The 10941-nt window shown below is 29.1% G+C and overlaps 1 protein-coding gene across 1 annotated transcript; it reads left to right on the top strand.

Annotated features, from left to right (window-relative positions):
• Positions 1-2280: 2280 nt before the first annotated feature.
• On the top strand, positions 2281-7746 carry LOC149877236 (metabotropic glutamate receptor 4-like). Its single transcript, XM_090074329.1, has 3 exons — positions 2281-2393; positions 3064-3114; positions 4970-7746. The coding sequence occupies exons 1-3, from the start codon at positions 2369-2371 to the stop codon at positions 7330-7332; spliced, it is 2439 nt and encodes an 812-aa protein (XP_089930455.1). The 5' UTR covers positions 2281-2368; the 3' UTR covers positions 7333-7746.
• Positions 7747-10941: the final 3195 nt, after the last annotated feature.

Raw genomic sequence — 10941 nt, 5'->3', positions numbered from 1 at the left:
ATCTTTATATCTGTTTCCCATATATAATCTGTGGCCATACCACTTTTGGTTAGTTACCTTTCCATGTTATTGCCTAAATATCTAAATAAGAGACTGGAACAAGGTTTTGATATCATGTGTTTCACAACCAGATTGCAAGTACATACATGTTGACATTCAGAACCTGTCAGCAAATACGAATTGTTCGGAAAAAACAATTTCAATCAGCTTTTGATGAGCCAGGCTAAGGGAAGATTTTAAGAAAATTTGATTTTTAGTTGTTTATGTTTATGTTAGCATAAGTTTGCAGGTTTACAGATTGTTCTCCTATGATACATTCGTAAAATGAGAGCTTAATGTAATTTTTGATTGATAAAATGAATACCATCTTTAAGTTTTTTTTTTAGCATAAAAGTTATAGCAACGTCATTAGTGAACAAGCTTGCATCCTGAAGACGAAGAGTCTCTACAGTTGCTTGTATTGGAAAAACCATGAAAAAACGTTTAAATAGTTTTGAATATTAGTTTTAAATATTAGTTTTAAATATTAGTTTTAAATATTAGTTTTAAATATTAGTTTTAAATATTAGTTTTAAATATTTTAGCTGAGTCGTAAAAAATAGACGTTCAACAAATATAAAATATTTTGCATGTTACCGTAATAGATAGGCACAAGTTTTATTATTTATTTTAATATAAAGTTAAACTTCTTTACAATTATATAGCAAAATCGAAATAGTTAGAACGCCATGGTTTCATTTGTAATGCAGTTAAAGGCAATAAAAAACTATTTATTTGGGTTAGTTGATGGTAAATTACAACTTCATTTAACCAATTTTTTACATCAGCTGTAGTGCCTTCATCTTGCTAAATATAATACTTGCTCACTACACTTCTTTTTAAAAACATGTTATGACCAGTTTTCGCAGCCAGTTTTATTTTTTTGTTCTTCGATCTAATTTACTTGATTTTTTTTTTAATGTAATTACTTTTAAGTTTAAAAATAACACTATTTTTTAATATAAAGAAATCTTTAAAATAAATTTACTATTCATATTAAATTGCTTTAAAAGTAATTTTATTGTAAATTAAAAAAACGCCAAAAAAATAAACGCCACAAACAATAATAGTCAAATAATAACGATAACAGCAAAATTCCAACGTTAAAACAGTAAAAAAATTTTAACGACTGTAAATTTTAAAGACGGTAAATTAATTTTAACGACAGTAAAGAATTAAAAAAGGTACACCAGGATAGGTTTTTTTTTAAGGTTACAATGAAAAAAAAAACAAAATAACAAAAAATAGCTTGCAGTTTCCGTATTTTTTTTTTTTTTATCTTAGAATGATATTTGATTGAATATTTTTTTAATAAAATTTCTTCAGTTGAGTTTTTTGAGTATTTTGAATTAGTAATAGTAAATAGTCATAACTTTTTTTTTTTTCAAATCGGAAAATAGTTGCTTAAATAAAAGACTGTAAAACTAGATGGAACTACCTTTTGTTAATGCTTCAGCGCGCTATTTGTTAAAAATTTGTCTACAAAAGGCATCAATAGACAGAAGTCTATCTGAAGATGAATCTTTAAAAATCCGGATTTCTGACGGTCGATTGTTCTACCAGTATCCTCGAATAACTTTACAGTAAGATACACAAAATTACAAGTGACTCCGAGCGGTTGTATGAAAGATATCAACTCTTTCTATACCACATTTTTTAAACCAACTACATCAACACGATTTCATGCAAGCCCCATTCCATGACTGCAAACAACTGAAACTAAAAATTTTATACGCAGAAAAGTAGCATGTCACTTGTCAAATATTTGTTCAAAGTGAACTTGTTTAGTCGTGTCCAAAAACATCTGAGGCTGCTAGGTATGTCTAGAAAACTATAGCCTTCACCAAGTAATGCAGAGAGGTTAAAACTGGGGGCAGAGGAGTATTTACCAAAAGGAGGACAATGCTTCTATACCAATGAAAAAATCATAAAAAAATAAGATTTTTTAGTTACATTAAAACTTTTATTTCTTCTAATACTAAACATTTTACCACAATAGGTTTATACATAGTAAATACAATAATAAGAAAACGAAACGTCTATGAAAAAAATAACGCAATTCCAAGAAAAGTATTTTTAAGTTAGGAGAAAGTTGGCGCCAAAAAAAAAATCAGTGTTACGTTTTTGATTACATTCGCCTAAATACAATTTTCCCGGTAATCGTGTTACCGCTCATTAATCTCTATTAAAAAACAACAAGATGTTTCAATCAAATAAATTCGCTGATATCGTTATCTCCGTAGTCATCAGTGTACTCCTTTAACAATTTATAGTCACGCGTCTTTTAATTCTAACGCTCACGAGGTGTGCTAATCCACGTACAAACAAAATGAACAAGTTTCAATTTCTTTTAGGTAAAAATTATTTCTCTTCATTTTTTTTTTTTATCTCTCTCTCTCTTTTTGTTTACTTTAAAAGTATCCTCCAAATATTCTGGATTTTCTCTGATAAAAAATGATTTGTTTACTTTCAAAAGACAAACTTCCTGGATGCCACATGGCCTTATCCATTTAAATCCGTTGCATATCAATCTATTGTATCAATAAGTACTTGCGCTATTGTTTATAAGGTTATAATTGTTACTATTTAAATAGCATTTTCTCTCATAACCGTCTACGAAATTTTTAAAATTTGATACATCGATTAAAGTTTTAAATAAAAAAAAATTTTTTTTTCTTCATGCACAAGTAACTTGAATTTAGAGTCATATATTCAAATAAAAAATTTAATGAACTCAACATTTAATAATGCATAAGTAATTATCAATTTAGAGAGAAATCAAAAATATTGGATGAGAGCAATTTCAATTTATGTTGTTAAATTAGAGATTAAGATTAGCTTTTTTTAGGTTGTTTTTTTCTTTTTGTCTTTCTTTATTAAGGAGAGTTTTATGTTGTTGGATGGGATTGAAAATAAGTAAACTAAGTTTTAACAAAAAGAAAGTTTAATTAGTCAATTAGTTATTAACCTTTCAAAAAGTTATTTTGAACAGCAGATGCAAAGTTAAAAGAATTTTTTTTCTAGGTTTTGTATGGCTCCTACAGGTTGCTTCTGATAACAGTGTTAATATCTCAAGTAAGTAATTTAAAGACATTACTACTGCATGCTATAAATGAATATATTTTGTGTAATTACTTATTAAGATTTATCAAAATATTTAAATTACGTACAATTATCAAATTACAAGGGCTAGTAAAGTTTATCAGAACATTCAAATTGTCAATTAAACTTTCTGTAGTTAACAAAATACAGAGTACAAATTCAAATTATGGAATATAACAGTAATAAATTTCCTCTTTTCCCAAAAATATTTTCTTCAAAAATTTTTTTTAATGATTTCTGCAACCCAAAACCAAAGTGAATCTCTAACTATTGCTGTTTAATGGCTTGGCTGTAAAAAAGAATTCAAGTAATTTTTATACTTGAACAAATCTTAAATTGATAGATAAATAAAATGAATTAATAAATTTCCTTTGAAATATGTAAATGATGCCAATAATATTTTAAAGATTAAAAATTTGTTCAGGGTTACTATTGATAATAGTATATCTTTTTTCATCTTGTTACTAAAATTTTTTTTTTTTTTTTTGAATTTTAGTTATCAAACTGCTATAAAACTTTTGTAACCTAATAAATAATAACAAGAAAAGTAAAATAAAGTTTTGTTTTGTAGAAAATAAAATGTGTTCTTAGGAAGAAGAACTTATTTCATCTTAAAACTGCTCATCAGAAATATATAATTTAAATGACTATCATTAGGCTGAGGTTTAGACTTGGTTGTAAAATTAAAAGTATATCAATCTTAAAACTATTTTTTAAAAATAAGCTTTTAGTGTTTTTAAGTGATCTAGTTTGGTTTTGCTACCATATTTAGGCTTAAAATATATAATACAAAATTCATATTATTTAAAATTATTTGCCTAAAATCAAGTTATTTACAGAGAAGCTTTTTCTATTTTAAGAAAAGATTTATTGTCAGGCTTTGCATTTCCATTAAAGATAAATTGTATAGTTTAAATAATAAAGTTTTTAAGAAAATATTCATTGTCATGCCAATTAGATTTCTTGAACTTGAATGAAAACTTTGAAGATTTTCATAAACCATACAAGTAATGTTTTATAATATTTTTCCAGCAAAAAAATAAAAGATTCCTAGTTTTTCTGTTAATTTGCTGCTTTATTAAACTGTTTTATTTGCAAAAACTAGCTGAAGCTGTGTGTGCCATATGAAAACAGTGGCTTTAAATATAATTTTAAAAAATTTTATGTTAAAATGGATTGTGGGTGCTTATTTTAATTATACTAACAACAATAAGTAATGTCTTTGCTATAACAAAAGTAATTCATTACAGCTAATGTATTTTATGTGATAAGTTTACATCAAAAAGTTTAGAAAGATTTCTTTGTCTCTTACTGTACTTTTCATTTGCATCCAACCATCCAATCATAAATTTGACTAAAAAAGATTATCAAATCATTAGATTATTTTTTCCAAACATTTAGCCCTCAAAATTGTGACTTTTAACAGTAATTTTACTTTTAATTTCTCATGATAGTTTTTTATATTTTTTTACAAGTTAATGCACTCATACACTGTGAACTCTCTGAAAGTATGGAGCATTTAAATTAGATAAAGGCTGTGATATTTTAAATTTTAGGTCTAAATAACTTTTTTATGACTTGTTTGTCATGTCTAAAATCTCTCAAGTTTTACCAAGTTTCAACTTCAAGAGTTAAAACCTGGTACCTAAGCAGGAAGAGAATTCAATAACCTGCATACAAAACATTTGCAAGTATGAATGATCTGCCTTGAAAGAATTTGTGTTTGTTTAGTTAAAATTAGAAACAGTTGATTCATCTATGTACGTAGTCATATCTAAAAAAACGTTTTCTGCTAAACTATTAAAATGAAATGTGTTTTTTTATATAGCTGGAAGTCATCTTAAGTTTGATATTATTGTTAACCTCTACAATGGTTCAAAACCAGTCCGTGTCTCTGGTTTCATGATGTATCTTGCAGCAAAGTATATTTCAAATAAAGTGAATACATCAACTGCATCATCAAAACTCTATCTGTTCAACCAAACCTTGGGTATAAACAATGTTATTCAACTTGGCCAGACATTTCTGTTAAGTGACTTATTTAAAGAACTTTGGCCTTGTTTTGATTGTGATTTATCTAGGGCTAATATTTTTATGTCTGCAATACCATCACGATTTATTGAAATGGCACAGACCTATTTTTATACTCTTGAAAGGCCAGTTATAAACTTTTATCCCAGCCCATTCAATAGTGTTTCAAAAATCAGAAATGTTGGTACAACCAGACTTCTCAACAGTGGATCAGATAGACCCCGACTTAATGTTTTACTGGACCTAGTAGAAAAACTGAAGTTTTCCTATCTCTCTTTAATTACATCAGACATTGTTGAAATTGAACTTGTGTCAAACCACTTTCGATCAAGCTTCAATGGTTGCATTGAAAGTGACTATGTCCTTCCTGATGAACCAATTTGGGATGTTTCAGCTGGTCTGTTACAGCATTTAAAAAGACTTAACTCACTAAGTCACCTAAGTGTGATAGTACTTTTTACTGATGATAACCATTCAAGAATTGTTTTAGAAGTCCTCAAAATACTGAATCTTAATAAGCGGTTCATTCTTTTATTTGTATTTGGTAGTTCTACACGATTTGATGTCATTCAAGGGCTAGAGGAAACAGCTCAAGGATCTTTAGCTATTGAGTACTTTCTTGAAGAAAATTTAGATTTTAAAGAATATGTATTTCAACAAAATCCTAACAATAATATAGATGACGAGAATTTTTTGTTGTATTATGAAGATGTTTTCCAGTGTAATTTAGAGGTTAATATTTCTTTAACCAGGAGACAAGCATTCAACAAGACTTGCATGCAACCATACCTAAACTTAAGTGCTGAAAATGGCTATTATTACTCTCCTTTTCCTCAATTTGCTATTAATGCAATGTATACATTTTTTGAAACTGTGCATGAAGTAATGGCAGACTATGGGTGCAACGAAAGTCAGTCTGATTGTCCTAATTTCTTTTTTTTTCAGCGAGTGTTACTTTCTCCTAACAAAATCTACAGATTGCTTAGTGATGCATTAGAAAAGAATTTCAATGCAAGAAATTTTACTGGTGAAAATTCTTCATATGCTATATACAATTTACAACCTATAAGTTCTACAACAACTATCTCTTATGAAAACAAAATTGTCGGAGCTTGGGTGTTATCTGAAAGACATAAATTTAAACTTGATGACCTTTTTTTTGGAAGAGGTATGCAAGCATCAAATGGGCGTTGTAGTCTTCCATGTGAGCCTGGTTACTTCCAGCAGCATGTGAATGCATCCAGCTTAAAATCCTGTTGTTGGACATGTGTCAAATGTCCAATAAAACATGTCATAATCAATAACCAATGTGTTTCTTGCAGTTCAACCGAAACAGCTAACCTAAGTACAAATAAATGTGATCCTCTGCCTCGGGTTTTATTTTCAATTAAAGGTGGTTGGAAAGTACCTATTATTATCAGCTTTTCATTGTTAGGCATTTTGATTGCAATATCCTTAGTTGTTCTTCACGTTAAGTACAGTAAAAATGAGGTAATCAAAGCATCTGGTCTGGAACTTTCGTTTGCAATTCTAAGCGGTGTTATAATACTGTTTTCTTGTCCTTTTTATTTCTTTGCAAATCCTTCAGCTTCAGTGTGCATTACAAGAAGCATGATACCTCCTTTTGCTTGCATGTGCATATATGGTGCTTTGTTGCTGAAAATTGTGAGGGTTTATCGCATATTTACTAAAACCAAGCAAACAACAGTTCTTCCTTTTATTAGTAAAGAGTCACAAATTAGCACATTAATGGCATTAACAGTTTCCCAATTAAGTTATACAAGTCTCAGGTATTTAGAGGGCATTCCTGTTCCTGACCTTATTCTATCAAATGATGGATCGTATCTTGCTGTTATTTGCAAAAATGCACACAATCCAATGTCAGTCCTAGTTGATAATGTACCTTTATTTATTATTCTGTTTATCACCAATATTTTTGGTATCCTGTGCAGAGATTTTGATCAGCATTTCCATGAAGCATATTATGTTGCTGTTACGTCATACCTAACCTCAGTTATATGGACTGTATTTTATATTGGGTTGGTTTATTCAAAGAGCAATGCTGAGTACTTTATTAGTGGTCTTTGCATACTTTTAGGATATACTTCTATGCTTGTTTTATTTTACAGACGAGTTGTTTTACTATATCGGTGGGATTGAAGTTACGGTTGCTTGAACTTTTTAAGATGCATGCGTGAATGTGTACTTTGATTATAGCACATATTTAAGATGCATGCGTGAACATGTACTTTTGTTAAAGCATATATATTTTCAAGATGCATGCGTGAACATGTACTTTTATTGTAGCATATATATTTTTATTTTTAAAAAAGTAGGCTCTGGCTTATTTTTAACTAGATTTTGTTTACAAAAGAAAATTTTATTGTATATAAGCATATTGAAGAGTTACAGGATTGCTTAAAAGCAATTTTTTAATTTTTCTTAACAGTTTTTGTTGATTATCAGTTAATTTTTGTATTAACTAATTTTTGTTGTATTTTCTAATACGATTTGTTATTAGTAAACTTTCTGTTAACAGAGTTTTTTATTTCTAAGAGAGAAAATCTCAACCAACTTTTTTCTTTTCGTTTTATCTCTCAAGTCTGATAGAATATGATTTTAAAGTAACAAATGTTTAGTTGGATTCTTAATTTTTATTTTCATTTCAAATAACTTTTTGAGGAAATTTATTGTTTGAAAATGATATTTAGATGAGCAGGTTTGGAAAACTAAACTGGAGAGATTTTCACCAAAAAAGCGTTTCGAAATAGCAGAAATTTAGTTCCGAAATCATACGTAGTTGTGGTGTGAGTCTTTCCATTTTAGTTTGCCAAACTTTCTATTCATCTGAACATAAGCAAAAGCTTAGGCAAACTAAATTCGCTCAGCAAAATAACTGTCAAAACACAGGTATCTAGATACAAAAGTTCTATAATTCTAAATAAATATCATTTAATCATGACTATGACGGAATTATTCTGATTCATTATCAGAATTATTTTTGGTTTTTAACATTTGGCATACATGATTGGGCGTGAACTCTAAAAATCTCTAAAACATCAAGTAAAAAAAAAAAAAAAGTCCCCCGTTATCTTGTTATAATCAAAGAGGCCAATTGACTTTGTTTTTCTCCAAATTCCTGAAAAGTCACATCCTTTTGGCATTGAAGCAATTGACACTTCATGTTTCTACCCCACATTAGAGAAACAAGAAGAGCATCCAATATGTATGAGTAATTTTTGTGATGTTGCGACGCAAAAATTAAACCACCATTTACCAACTCTAAAATGTAACCACCGGCAAATGTCAAGGAATTTCTTTTAGTTGGATGTTGGTAGAAATATAGCTCATAAATCTATTTTTTCTCAGTTAAGGATTAATCTCTCAGCTTTGTGAGGCGGAATAAACATTAATTTGAAAGAGTTAGTGGCTGTAAAACGAATCAAAGTGAGAATTGTGGAAAAATCTCTTTTAGTATAAGTTTAGCTATTAAAGGTCCGTAAATTTGATTAAGGTTAGTAAGATTGATCAGTAACCAAATGTTATAAACTACACTCAAAGAAATAATCTTAAGCTTGCATTTGTTCTCTTTAATTGATGTATCGTAAGAAAAGTAGCTCCATTTTTAAGAGAAAATTTGTGCAAGTCATCCGGAGAATCAAAAGTTAAATAATTTATCCAGAGCACTGATTATGAAAGCATACACATCTGTGATGTTCGATTAGAGAAAGAACCTGAAAAGAGAAAAGTTTTTCAATATTGTGAGGGCGGCGATGTTATGTTATTACAACTATTTATTTGTGTGAGTAAAAATAAAATGATGAAGCAAGGGATTAGAGAAGGTTTGGGCTCTAGGTTTATGTAGATTGGGATCGAGGTTGATGGTTTGGGGATCACTTGGTTAGGAAAGGGCAAGGTTTGTGGATAGTTTGGTTAGGAATGGGCAAGGTTTAATCTAAAAGGTTAAGGTTGTGTTTGCCGTCCTCAGTATACTTTATTATACAAAATATTTTAATAAATGTTATATTAGTGTGTAATGTTTAGCACTCTTTTATTCATTAAGTTGTAAAATACAAATAATGCTCTCTTACGTTACTTGTAGTGAGCGATACTGTTATCAAAGAGGAATGATTATTCGAAAAGAGGGATGATTATTCAAAAAGAGGGATGGTTATTCGAAAAGAGGAAAAAAATTGCTGGGAGTTTACTAATTTAGATGTAATAAATTTCGTTCCGCGATCCAATTCAATATTTTCTAACGTATAAATAATTGCGTAAAATTAAATCAAGTGAATGTCCTAGAAAAATGACACTATTTCAAGATTGAGTCATCACAAATATTTCCAAAAAAATCAGCCAATACCGCCAGAAAAATCAAAAGCAAAACGAAAGATAGTTATGATCTTAGAGAAAGGCGAAACACCATTGTCAACTACATAGTTTAAAGGGTAGCTTTTCAAAAAAGAACCCTTTATTGTCTAAAAAGAAAAGCATCAAAAAGCAATGATTGATTTTCTGTAAAGATCGTTTGAAAAACGGCAAAATATATTGTTGAGCGACAAATCGAAGTAAAACATATTTGGATCTGATGGCAAAAAGTATGTTAGACGCTCTAAAAACCAGGAAAATAATCCAGGGTAAACAAAAAATGTAAAGTACAGTGTAGTGAAAATATTATGACATGGGGTTTGGTTTTCATGGTATGGAGCCGATCCCTTTAACAGAATTGAGGGAATTATGTCAAAAGAAATACTAGTTGGAACATTAAAAGAAGATAATTGGACATTCCAGCAGAAAAAACAAAGAAGAATTATGGAAATGGTAAAGGACGATTGGTATTCTATACCAGTTTAAACTGTACACAAACTGGTAGATTTGATGCCTATAAGGTGTGCCAAAGTGATAAAAAAAACCGGATATTCATATTACTGAATAATACAAGTTTATAATAAATTTAGATAAATTCAATAAAATTAACTTATCCAATTAAAAAATTAATCTCAAAAAATTGTTTGTCGAAATTTCTTGTTTCTATTCTTTTGATCACCACTTTATGAGAACGTCAATGCAAATCTCGACCTTCTTCAAACTAATTCAATACATATGTTTACAAGTTTAAGACTCAAGTTTTGAGTCTTAAACTTGTAAACATATGTAGTTTGCAGAACAAATCCGAGGCTGCACTTGTTGAGAACACTCGAATAATTTAAAGCTCATAACTATGGACATGCAAAAAAAAGAGAAAAAAGTTCTACCAAAAGATTTTTAAAGTTTTGCGAACTTACCCCCGGGGTTTGCATGTTCATAAATCATGCTCCCGGATATAGTTTGAATAAAGATTTTGCTAATTGCATTCATGAACTTGGCTCCCATTAAATGTATCTTAACATCTCAGCAGTTGAATGGACAGCTTTTAATATAGTCATCAATCATCTGATTGAATTTTAAAACTTCAAGAAATCTGGATAATAGGCCATTATTATTTATAAACGTAATTTGCTTTATTATTTAAATGTAATTCGGTATAACAGTGGCCACTTGACCAAGTGTTAGTTGTGCTAAATTTAAATTTAGAGACATCTACTGTACAATAACCAACAACTTTACTATTTAAAAATGTAGTTTTTGAATATATCACCTATTTTGTTTTATATTGTTTAACACCGAATATAATAATTTTGTTTTTAACATTTTAAACAGCTTCACCATTTATTGTAAACTTCAGAAATACAGAACTTTGATTGGCAAACGAGAAATCAATAACTAGTC

Source organism: Hydra viridissima, unplaced genomic scaffold, assembly GCF_058129835.1.
Source record: "Hydra viridissima isolate aposymbiotic clone 2 unplaced genomic scaffold, HvirCarnegie_v1 scaffold_16, whole genome shotgun sequence".
NCBI classification, from domain to species: domain Eukaryota; kingdom Metazoa; phylum Cnidaria; class Hydrozoa; order Anthoathecata; family Hydridae; genus Hydra; species Hydra viridissima.
The sequence above is the reverse complement of the archived record's forward strand: the minus strand, read 5'-3'. Positions and strand labels throughout refer to the sequence as shown.